At 43.0% G+C, this 11851-nt stretch overlaps 1 protein-coding gene across 1 annotated transcript in view; it reads right to left on the reverse strand.

The window, feature by feature from the left end:
• Nucleotides 1-3480, reverse strand: part of TRIM55 (tripartite motif containing 55) — a 39823-nt gene extending 36343 nt beyond the window's left edge. Inside the window, 2 exon segments of the mRNA XM_081015263.1 lie at nucleotides 2400-2572; nucleotides 3162-3480. Of these exon segments, the coding sequence (XP_080871389.1) occupies nucleotides 2400-2572; nucleotides 3162-3329 (341 nt within the window). The 5' untranslated portion in view covers nucleotides 3330-3480.
• Between the last annotated feature and the right edge of the window lie 8371 nt (nucleotides 3481-11851).

The following is an 11851-nucleotide window of genomic DNA, read 5'->3' on the forward strand; positions in this document are numbered from 1 at the left end:
TATGCACATAATATGTCAATGAAAGAAATTATGAAAAGAGAGAGAGAGAGAGAGAGAGAGAGAGCGCGTGCAATAGGATTTGGCAAGGCCAGCATCTAGAGCAGGGGTCAGCAAACTTTTTCAGCAGGGGGCCAGTCCACTGTCCCTCAGACCTTGTGGGGGGCTGGACCATATTTTGAGAAAAAGAAGAAGAAAAACGAATTCCTATGCCCCACAAATAACCCAAAGATGCATTTTAAATTAAAGCACACATTCTACTCATGTAAAAACACCAAGCAGGCCCTACAAATAACCCAGAGATGCATTTTAAATAAAAGGACACATTCTACTGATTTAAAAACACACTGATTTCCGGACCGTCCACGGGCCGGATTTAGAAGGCAATTGGGCCAGATCCAAGCCCCGGGCCTTAGTTGCCTACCCATGATCTAGAGCTTAGAGAAAGATGCTCTGGAAGCAGGTGGACAAGTGCTTTAAGTGATTTGAGTGTGTCCTTGCAGTAAATCATCAACAGAAAACTGTTGGTTTCAGTGCATGTATGGGCAGTGATTTGAAGCCAGATTTTGGTCTTTCTGCATATGCTGAAAAAAACTCTCTTCAAACAGGCACTCCCAGGTTAATGTTAGTATGGCTGTGTGGGAAGCAATGAGATCACATGGATCTTGTTTTATATTTGTTTTGATGATAATGATATTACATTGCTTTTATATGATGTGTTTTTCTTTTCTATTTCTCTACTCAGCTTTGCTCTTTTCATGTTGAATGGTCTTTTTTTATATAAAAAAGCTAAATAAATAAAAAAACCATTTCCTCCAGCTATGGGTGCATTTATGCATGCCACTATGATGACTACTTGATTGCCCAAGTCCTTTCAGAGCTCCTGTAGACTGACCCAGAGAGGATTTGTTAAGCTCTTCTCCCCTGCATCTAAGGGGGGGGGGGGGAGGGCAGAGCTTCTGCACTTTCAGCTGCATAAGTAGAAGAGCAAAATCAGCAAGTATAGCTTGTCAAGCAAGCGGCACTTGTTCAAATGCCTTCTGTATAAAAGCGCATTTCACCTCTTTTTCACCTAGAGAGGAGAAGAAGCTGAGCTGCTCTCTGGGCCAGTCTACAGAAGGACTCTGGCAACTAAGTAGTCATGTGGAAAAACACACATTACCGGGGAAAATATTTAAGGATTTTATTCAGCAATTCGTTGCAGTAGATTTTGATGTTTTATTTTTAAAAGTGCTGGAATGTTGTAACGTATGGTGGATATATGGAAGAAACTGAAATGGACGCAGGAATTTTGTGGGTGATCCATTTTGTGGGTGATCCATAGCATGCATCATCGTTTGGTTCTGTGGCTACAGACCGACGGACTTTCTTGAGTGTGTACATGAGCAAAGACTGCTGACATGATGAATTATTTGTAGGCTCATTTCTCAGATGCAAGGAGTAAATACCTTTCTACATATTGCTTTATGCCAAGAAATCCCATAAAGCAACAGATTAGAGCTGCCAGCATTATTCAATAAGAATAGAAGCTTGTGTGGCATCCAATACTGTAAAATGAAGCTCCCAATCAAAGGGTAAAGAGAGCAAACCTTTCTTCTTATACAAAGCAAATCCTAACCAGTATCAGCAACTGAGCAACCACCAGAGATGTGGGGGCCTCACTACCTTTAGCAGATGCTGATGGTGCTCATTGCCAGTGCTTTTTTTCTAAACGCAGGTGGTGCTGTGGTCTAAACCACAGAACCTAGGGCTTGCCGATCAGAAGATCGGCGGTTCGAATCCCCAGACAGGGTGAGCTCCCGTTGCTCAGTCCTTGCTCCTGCCAACCTAGCAGTTCAAAAGCACACAGTGCAAGTAGATAAATAGGTACTGCTCCAGCGGGAAGGTAAACGGCGTTTCTGTGCGCTGCTCTGGTTTGCCAGAAGCAGCTTAGTCATGCTGGCCACATGACCCAGAGGCTGTACACCGGCTCCCTCGGCCAATAAAGTGAGATGAGCACCACAACCCCAGAGTCGTCCGCGCCTGGACCTAACAGTCAGGGGTCCCTTAACCTTTTTACCATGAAGTTGTTACAGTAAGTGCCACACTTTTTAACAACAACAAAAAAAGAAGTGCCGTACTGCATACCTTTGAGTACCCCCTGAAAAAAAGCACTGCTCATTGCTATTGCTTTCTCTAGCTAGCTAGAGATAAAAGCTCCAGGTTGACTTGAGGAATTAAAATAAGAATGGGTTAGGGGAAAGAGGTTCTAACAGGGAATGGGCAGCAATAGCTCAGTTTTATGACAGAAGTCTCGATTTGGGGCTTGGGGAATCCAATCCATGTGTTTCTGTGGCAAACACAACCAAGTCAGGAACCTGCATCCATAGTCAATCCTTCAAGGACAAAAATCGGTCCATTACCTGGTAGATTCCTGCTTGTAAATATCAATTATATTTTCCACCAACAGGTTCCTTTGAAGACCATACACTCCATGCCTGTCCAGAACTACTTCATGTCTACAAGATGGACAGCGGAATCGACCTCCTGATGCCACAGTTGTGCCTCCTCTGGTTGGCAGGTAAGGGTTCGAGGCCTGTTCTTGCCAAACAATAAACAAAGTTGTAAAGCTAAGCATGCATTATTTCACAGTTATTTCTGACAACTGCTCTCACTTCCACATCACAAGGTCCATCTCACACTATCTGCTTAAGATATGATCTAATACCTGGATGCCGTGACTCTGATGACTCCAGGGGACCTGGATCAGGTCATCAAAGCCAAACTACCAGGAAAAATACTGCCCAAAAAGTACACAGAAAGAGAAATAGCTGCAAATATATTGTTGCTCAAGCCTGGAAGCTAATAATATAATGACAACTTATGGTAGAGAGAAATTTGCCATTTTTAGAGGTGTTGTGGAACAACAGGAATGGGTATGTGTGTTAATATCTCTAAATACTTGAAATAACATTTCAGCCTATATAAATAAAAGGGACATTTACAAATGTAACAGATTCGAAATCACACATAAGATAAATAACAAAGAACCCATGTGCCTAATTAAGTCTATCTCTCTTTTTGCTTTTAAAGAGAATCCTGTTTATTAAATGATACCCCTCCCCTTTGTAACATGAAAGTATTATAAACATTTACTGGAATTTTAAAAAGTTTAATAGATCTACCTGGAAGATATCGTTGGCACATTTTCTGCAGAGGTTGTGCTGACAGGGGAGGATAACCACTGGCTTAGTAAACATCTCTAAACATATGGGACAAATAAGCTGCTTCTCCAAGTTATCCATAGTTTGCTGCTCTTTGGAAAAAGACTTGTAATTAAGAGAGGTGCTCATCTCCTAGCGATTCCAAGGAGCATAGGCTCAGAGTTAGGGTGCTGCCGAGCGGTTTCCGGGTTAGGTCCCTTAAAAGAATTCCAAAGCTTGTGAGATCAAATGTCCTTTGAGGATCTTTCCCTGGAGGACATTGTTTTAACTGAGTGAAGAGAGCTGGGTCTATTTTAGAAGCAGAACGTCATTGGTTGCCATACTCACTTTCTCCATATATGCATTTGACACAAGGACAGATTTAGACAGGTGACGGCTCACAGGGGTGAGAGATCAACATTCTTGCGTTTAAGAAGGAAGGGGGAGAAACGGACAGTTGCCACCAACACATGCAGCACTTACCCTTCTGGAAAAAACTAAAATGTTAAGCTGACTGGAGAATGCAGCCTGGTTCTTCAAGGCTTCGCTGCAGCAGGGGAAAGCAAGGTGACAGAAGAAAAGAAAGTGATAGGAAACTTTTGGCATGGTAAAAAGAATTGCCACCATCACACTTTTGATGCATAGGATAATATCCTCAAAATCCTCAATCAAGTGACATTAGCACAATAAATAATATGTGTGTGTATGTTTGTACATACGGATATGGCCATCTCTACAACAACAGAAATACAACATCGAAGAAAGAGACCCAGGCAACGAAAGCAACTCATAAACAATGTGCAGTTATTATATAGTGCTGTGAGCACATTTCAAGAGAAAATGAAGGCATAACTAGGATTCCTAGATTTTCAAATAAAAAGGGCTTCAGTGGGTTTCTTGGTTATTCCATGGGCACACAGCCAACAAAGTCTGTCCCGTCAAGTGAACAAAAAAAAGGCAGAGTACTCAGGTAATACAGCTGTACCATCATCATCAGGTCTACATTTGACCCAGATCAACTCCCTCCCACCATCTTGGGCCTGAAACAGTATTAGCTGTCTCGCAGATTGAATTTACCATCACCTTCTTATTCTTTGTCTCATTGTTTCTTATAAATTAAGATACCTAACAAAACGATCCATCATTAACAAAAATAAATTCCTATCAAGCCTTACATTTCCACAACTTACATTATGGTATGTGTTCTTTGCCTCCCGAAATCATAGGCCATCTGACACTTCCACCACGTGGTTTGTTTCAACACCTCGCTGACAGTTTAATTTGCTTGATATTTTGCGCATTATATATGCACATGTCATTCTAAAGCAACAATGCCCTTACGTGTACATGTGAGCAGAGGCACCCCACTGGGAGCTGAGCCTAGGGGTTGCCGCAGGAGAATTGCAACTTTGATGTAGTGAGCTGAGTAGAACAGAAGGCAAGAGGCGGGGGGCGGGCACAGAATTCGGTTCTCACACACGGTGCCAATGAAATTTGAAAGACCAAAGTCCACCCCTGGTTTGAGACTCTTTCAAGTGGCAGTGGCAGGGAATGGTCAGAACAGGAAGACTGGGAAGTGTGCACTCAGTCTGATAAGATTCCCTCTGAAGAGGAGGGGGAGGGAGAAGCTTCAGGGCCCCCTTGTCTACAGCAGTTTCAGGCGGCAAGAGAGAGAGAGAGAGAGATGCTATACCGTTCAAGGAAGAATTGCCTAGTTACGAGATAATGGAGGAGGCAGGGGAGGTGAGGGTGCAGCCGGCAGAGACCTCCCTGGAGAGTACAGGGAATCCTCCATCTCCATGGGCCTGTCGGTCCCTCCGTATTCTAGAATAAAAATGGCAGATGGGTTGGACTCCTGTGACTTCCCGTTGGCACTCAGGATGTTGTTGGGGACAGAAGAGGTGGAGCTCAGAGTAGCCAACGTCTCTCTTTGTGTGGAGACATGGATTCTTGTCTTGCAACCAGATGACTAAATAAAAAAGACTATAAAATACAAACTGCTTGTTATTCTTGCCTTTGATGCCACCGAAGGGGGAGAAGACTCTTCAGTACCACTGTGCCACCTCACCCATTGCTTGGGGTGGGGGGAGACTTAATTTGTAATATTCTGTGTAGACAAGCTCTGACTGTGGCTATTTTGGAAGAGGTTTTTTTTAAGTACTTAGTTTTTTTTGGACAACCTAAACCCATCCCCCTGTTTAAAGTACTCAGGAAAATAGTGAAGGTGCATGCCATTTTTATTGGCTGAGCCGAGGTGATAATTCTTGCTGGGTTCCATGGCCATAGGATAATCCCAATAACTAAGTTCCAGCACTGGGCCATGCTGCGTTTCTATCTGTTTATTAGACACATGGATCTCTCAAATCTTGGCACTCACTCTGAAGTTATTTTTAAAATGACAATTTCCCAGATCACGTCTGGCATGTGGGGCCTAATCTTAGGGCAAAGCCATCTGTGCTGCTATTTGCCAATACTTCATCACACAACTGTACAAGCGGTACGTATCATGTCTACAAGTTTAAGCCAAATATCCATCACACTTACTGTAGCAAACTGTAATGCCTGCCTTCATACTGTGCATGCTGCTAGTAGGTTATGCTATTGACAGATAAAATGGAACTAATCAAAACTCTTCAGATAACTCTGCTGGTAAAGTACGTTTTGCAAGAATCTCATGTTTATAGTGCTCAGCCTATATAAAGCATGCTGAAAAGGAAATCTCGTTGCAGTACATACAGATGTCTGTTATTGCTGGCATCCGTCTGCCATTGGGGGACAATGGAGGTGTGTGCCTTTGTGGGTTAGGTCAACCTATATGCAGATATAATCAGTGCTTTTTTCCTGGGGGTACGCATACCCCTAAACATTTTGTGAATCTTTGTACTTTTATCCTTTTACTGCATTTATTTTCCACAATTTGAACTATAAAACGATGATTTTCTTGAGTCAAAATGAGAGTACCCCCTAAACATTTTTTTAGGAAAAAAAAGCACTGGGTGTAATATATTACTATCTGCATACTCAAGAGACAAAGTGGATGTAGACTACAATCCTATATATACTGGGACAAGAAAGGAGATTCCGACTCAACATCAGGAAAATCTTTCTGACAGTAAGAGATTTTCGGCAATGGAATGGTCTCCTTTAGGAGGTTGTGGACTCTCCTTCCTTGGAGGTTTTTAAGTAGAGGTTGCATAGCCATCTGTCTTGGATGCTTTAGTTGAGATTACTGCATTGCAGGGGATTAGACTAGATGACCCTTGCTGTCCCTTCCAACTCTTCAATTCTATGATTCTATGAAAGTCACATTGAACACAGTGGGGCCTTCTCCTGTGTAGACGTGCATAGAAATGTGCTGTTGATGACAAGATACAGTCATACCTCTTCTTGCGAATGCTTCATGTTGCGTTTCTTCGGGTTAAGAACGCAGCAAATCCGGAAATGTTTACTTCCAGGTTTTGCCACGCGCACACATGTTCTGCGAGGTTCACACATGCACAGAAGCGCCACTCTGGTTACGAACTTTTCAGGGTGCAAATGGCACACCGGAACGGATCGTGTCCGCAACCAGAGGTACCACTGTACTAGGTTTATTGCATGCCAATTTGGGAATTCAAAAGTAAATATTTTGGGTGGCTAAATTCTGCAGGGGGTGGAATTTTCCTTTTATCCATCATCCATTAATCATAGATTTCTTTCTCACATGCAGAGTAGGTCATCCATCTGAGAGAGGAACAGCCAGGGCCGGCCCACCATTAAGCAAAATAAGCTTAGGGCATCATGGGAAGGAGGGGGCATGACAGAAATTTTCCATTGCCAGATTTGGAACATTAATAGTCACAAATTGCTCAGCTGAGCACTCCTTTTCTCAGATGAAGTACCGGTATAATAAAAATCCCAACTGAACAACCATGCAACAAAGCAGGCTGGATGCTTTATCTCTACTAGATATAGAAGCAGATGTGTCACCTAATATTAGTTTTGATGATCTTATCAAAGACTTTGCATTTAGAAAAAGGAGGGAATGTTTTTTTCAAATATAAATAAAGTGGAAGTATACAAAATAAGCATTATTTTCCATCTTACTGTATGTTTTGTTTCATTTCAAAAATAAAAATTTATTTTATGGTTTATTATTGTTTCTATTTTGAATTAGATATATATGGGGTCACCAAAATCTTTTAAGTGCTTAGGGCCTCTTAAGGTCTTAATCTGGCCCTGCGAACAGCAACAGGACCTCAAACGCACACAAACAAATCACAAAGACAATGCCTCAAAAAGCAAACCTTTATTCCCCTTGTGAACCTCAACCTGTCGCCTATCCAGGGTCTTTCTGCCTCATTTGGGGCCCCACTCCACTAGGTCACTCCACTTCGGCCTTGCAAGGTTTTGCCCCCTGTGCTCTTCATCAAGACTGATTTGTATGAATAACCAAACCATATACGGTTTTAATGGATTACTTGTACAATGATACACATGTTTACTCAGAAATAAGGTTTATTTGGTGTCATCCCTAGTAAACATGCTCTTAAAAAACAAACCAATTAATGAAATTAATAAAACATGCTTGGGATGTGGATAAGAAGGAACTGGAAAGGTGAGAAGAATCATTTGCTTGGAAAGCCTAAGCGGGTACCACAAAAAGATTCCAGAGTGTCACCCATGAAAAAGCGATGGTGTGGTAAAAACAGCTGCTTAAAGGGCTGATTCTATATTCGGAAGCAAAGCAACTATACATCAACAATTCTATTTTATTAGCCTGGCTGTACAGTAGTCTCCAATCCATCTTTCTCCCCCTCCTTCATCTTTTTTTTAAAAAGCAGAATAATGATGTTCATTCCAAAGGAACGATAGCAGCACATTTATTCTGCAGTATGAAAATATAGTACTTTATGCTTCAGAATGACCATTGCCAAGTGTAAGATATTACATATAACAATCAGACACGTTATTTCTCCCTCCTTTTGCGGGGGAGGTGGATGGACCACATCCTTCAGATAATACACCACGCTCTTGAATTACAAAGGGCGGGTGGCCAGGTCAATCACAAAAAACACATCTCCTTCGAGCCGGAATCGAACCAGCGACCTAAGGATTCCTTTAGAAGCAGTTCCTCTACAGTCCTCCGCTCTACCAGCTGAGCTATCGAAGGGACATACAGACGCCTTTCCCGAGAGATACACAACCGCCAGTAGCAAGAAGGCCCTTTGCATTCGAGCATGCGCAGAATGCATCACGAGCTCCACACACGGGCACGGAAGCTATCCCAGTTCCGAGCTTTCCAAGACAACCTGGTAATCCACCCAAATGTAGGCTGGAGACGAGTGCATTTTTGAACAATGGGTAATAACAAATGTAACTTGGCACTTTCCAAACAGCTGCACAGAGTAATTGTAGAGGAGCTGTGCTTTGCGAATTCCTTCTCCTGCACTGATCTCTCGTTCTCCCTGCAGAGAAATGCAAGGAGTACAGTCTCATTCTCAGATCCAATTTTATTATTTGCTCGTCCTAAACGAGCTTTAGCTAAACAGAGCGGTGTCCGCACCACCGTAATGATCACGTTTTGTTTTGTGTTGCATATCGCCTGCTCCTGAAGTTGTTGTACCTGTCAGAATGAGTAAGTGCATATGCATTGCAAAATAAAGAATAACACCCTTGCTTGTTCATGGTTTCCAAAACGCTGTTATCCAGCTAACATTCTCTAAATTCTGGTTTATGTTTTTGCAAACAGCCCACCAAAGTGAGGGGCCAGTGGCGCAATGGATAACGCGTCTGACTACGGATCAGAAGATTGTAGGTTCGACTCCTGCCTGGCTCGCAGTGGTCCATTTTAATGTTGTTTTCTAAATTCAACATTGAAATGTTTAAACCTCGTTAAATACTCTTAAGGTTGCAGATTTATTGAGTTTAATCGGGGTTGCTTCAGAAATCCCGGGTCTTTATTATAGATGTGATGTGCTCTGTTACAGGTATGTGCGAATTTAGATAGTGGAAGACTGAATATCACGTTTTAGGCTTCTTAGGCTTCAATCTTAAACACGTTTATCTGGGAATAAAATGCACTGAATTCAACGGGCCATACTTCTCATTAGATTGCTCTGTTAGTCCTTAAACAGAACTTACTGCTCAGGCTCTGTTATAAACAATTGCCTACATTTTGATGTGCTATGTGTATATACCCATTGTTCCTGTATACCTTACATTTTCTGGCTTTCCCCTGGCTTTCCTTGTATGAATTAAAGTCAGGGTTGAAGCTGTTTGTTAATATGCACTTTTTGCAACCATGATGCCCTTATAGTAATTTCGAAATTGTATTAGCGGATATTTCATTATAATTCATTATTTACATCTTCTTTGGCTTCTTAAAGAGCATCATGTACTGAGTTACCATCTTGTGGTCTTCTCGCTTCAGATCCACGTTTATCTAGAGGAGAAGAATGTGCAGGGGATGGAGAACAGGTTTTGGCAAGTCTGCCTACGAAACTCTGGCTTTTCCCTTGCCATAGTATACTGTATTTTATAACATCTTAAAATACATTCAGTGTTGCCGCAAAAGTGAGCCGCCACCGAGCCAGGCAGGAGTCGAACCTACAATCTTCTGATCCGTAGTCAGACGCGTTATCCATTGCGCCACTGGCCCAGCCCGCAAGAGGGGTTTTGTAAACAACGCCAAGCATATAAACTTAAACATGATAAATCCTCTATTTTGCATCCACAGTCTGGTTCTCGGCACATTCCGGTCCACGTTTCACCCCTAGTTTGTTAACTCCCTGTGTGCACCCAGGGTAATAATAGGCTATTTCCTCTTTCCCTATTCGCACAAGGATTCTCCCCTCTCCACCCCAGTAAGTAGCACTCAGGAGTTTCAAGTGCAGGATGCCAGGGAACGCATTCAAAACCCGCGAGCAACGCCAGCCTTTGCAACTCGTGCACGCCTGCGACTTCCAGCGCCACCTTGCGCTTCCTACATGCAGTCCTAACTTCGGCTTACAGCGAGCCACTTTAGCATGCATTCTTTAGCTTCTCCGACAAGCTACTCGCCAAGTCCCTTCGATAGCTCAGCTGGTAGAGCGGAGGACTGTAGGAGTGCTCGGCTACTGAAATCCTTAGGTCGCTGGTTCGATTCCGGCTCGAAGGAGGCGTGTTTTTTTCCTCCTCGCACGCACAGATTAACTGTTTTATAACAAAATGCAATGGCTCCTCGGAACCGGATTTACGGGTAAGTTTTGGGGAAGGAAAATAGCGTTAACGGCAGCAATGGTCGCCGTGTTGTTTCAGTGCGTTGGATCTTAAATTGATCTCGCTTGCCAACGACGTTTAAGTCGAAGCAGAGCTAGGCCCCGCAGTAGTGAGCAATGATGCCTCTGAGCCTGTGCAGAGAGCAGATTTCCTCAGCGCTGAGCTTACAGGTGGTAGGTGGAAGCAAAAATGTCCACCTATGGACTCCAGGTTCGTCCCAGCACGCACGCACCCTCTCCCAGTTAACCACGTGGTATAAATGAAAAGACCAATCCAAAACGATTTATTTAAATCAATTAAGAGCTCAAGTAGGTGGCTTGTGGAATTTTATTTTATTGCGCCAGGCGCCCCATTGCTAAGGCTCCAATTTCTGGTCAAACTGGTTTATCTTTAGGCCAGAGTTATAAAACAAGCACAAGTGGGCTTGGGGGGAAGAAAGGTTTTTATTTCGCCAAATAAAGTTGGATCGGGTTTTTTCGTTCCATGCTTTTACAGGCACTGGGGGGAAAATGTGGTGTTTTGCTGCTTCCTTAAAAATGATTTTTAAAGGACATTTTTCATTTCATATGATTCATGAGCATAGCTGTCAACGTTTTCCTTTTTTAAAGGGAAATTCCCTTATTCCGAATAGGATTCCTCGCAAGAAAAGGGAAAAGTTGACAGCTATGTTCATGAGTCTTTTCATGAACTTCATGTGACCATGTACGTGGGTGGAAAGGAAATGGAGGAGAGGTTTGCCCCAATTGCTTGGACTGGTGATGGCAGAGTTAAAAAGCTCTTCTGAGTTTCAGGCCATGGGTCAGCCTTTCCTAACCTGGTGTCCTCCGCAGATTTTGGACTACAGCTCTCATCATCCTTGACAATGTTGGCTGGGGCTGATGGGAAGTGTAGTCCAGAATTGTCTAGAAGTTTCTGGGTTGAAAAAGGTTGCGTTAGGACTAGTCTAGGCATGGTGTGGACACCCTTGGGTAGTGTTCCTCCCATTGTGAACAGCAGGTGTGGTGTGTGTGTCCAATTCCAACTAGGGCTGTGTCAGGGCAAAGGGTTCCCATCTGGTCCGATCTTCACGCACACTAGCCATTTATTTTAAAAACCAGCTATGTAAAGGGAACTACTTGTCTAGTTTGGCCCTTGGGAGAAAGCAGCTAAGGTGCACCGTAAACAAAAGTTCCTTAGGAGAGAATACAGTTTGAGCCAGATGTGAAACCCCTGGGGCTCAGCTAAGCTCTGAAGTTGTCCATTGCTTTTCCCAATAATACAGAAGTTAATTGTTATAGGTAAGTGATTTTTAGCTGCCCCTTAATCAACAACACTAGTCCACTGTCCACTCACCAGCCATAATTTGCACAGGGTTGAGTCTGTTTGTAAACTGGGAGCTATTTTGAGCAATTCATTGCTGCACATGGTTACCTCATTTTACAAGTTGCTCTGGC

Source organism: Podarcis pityusensis, assembly GCF_964106645.2.
Source record: "Podarcis pityusensis genome assembly, chromosome: 7".
Classification (NCBI taxonomy): domain Eukaryota; kingdom Metazoa; phylum Chordata; class Lepidosauria; order Squamata; family Lacertidae; genus Podarcis; species Podarcis pityusensis.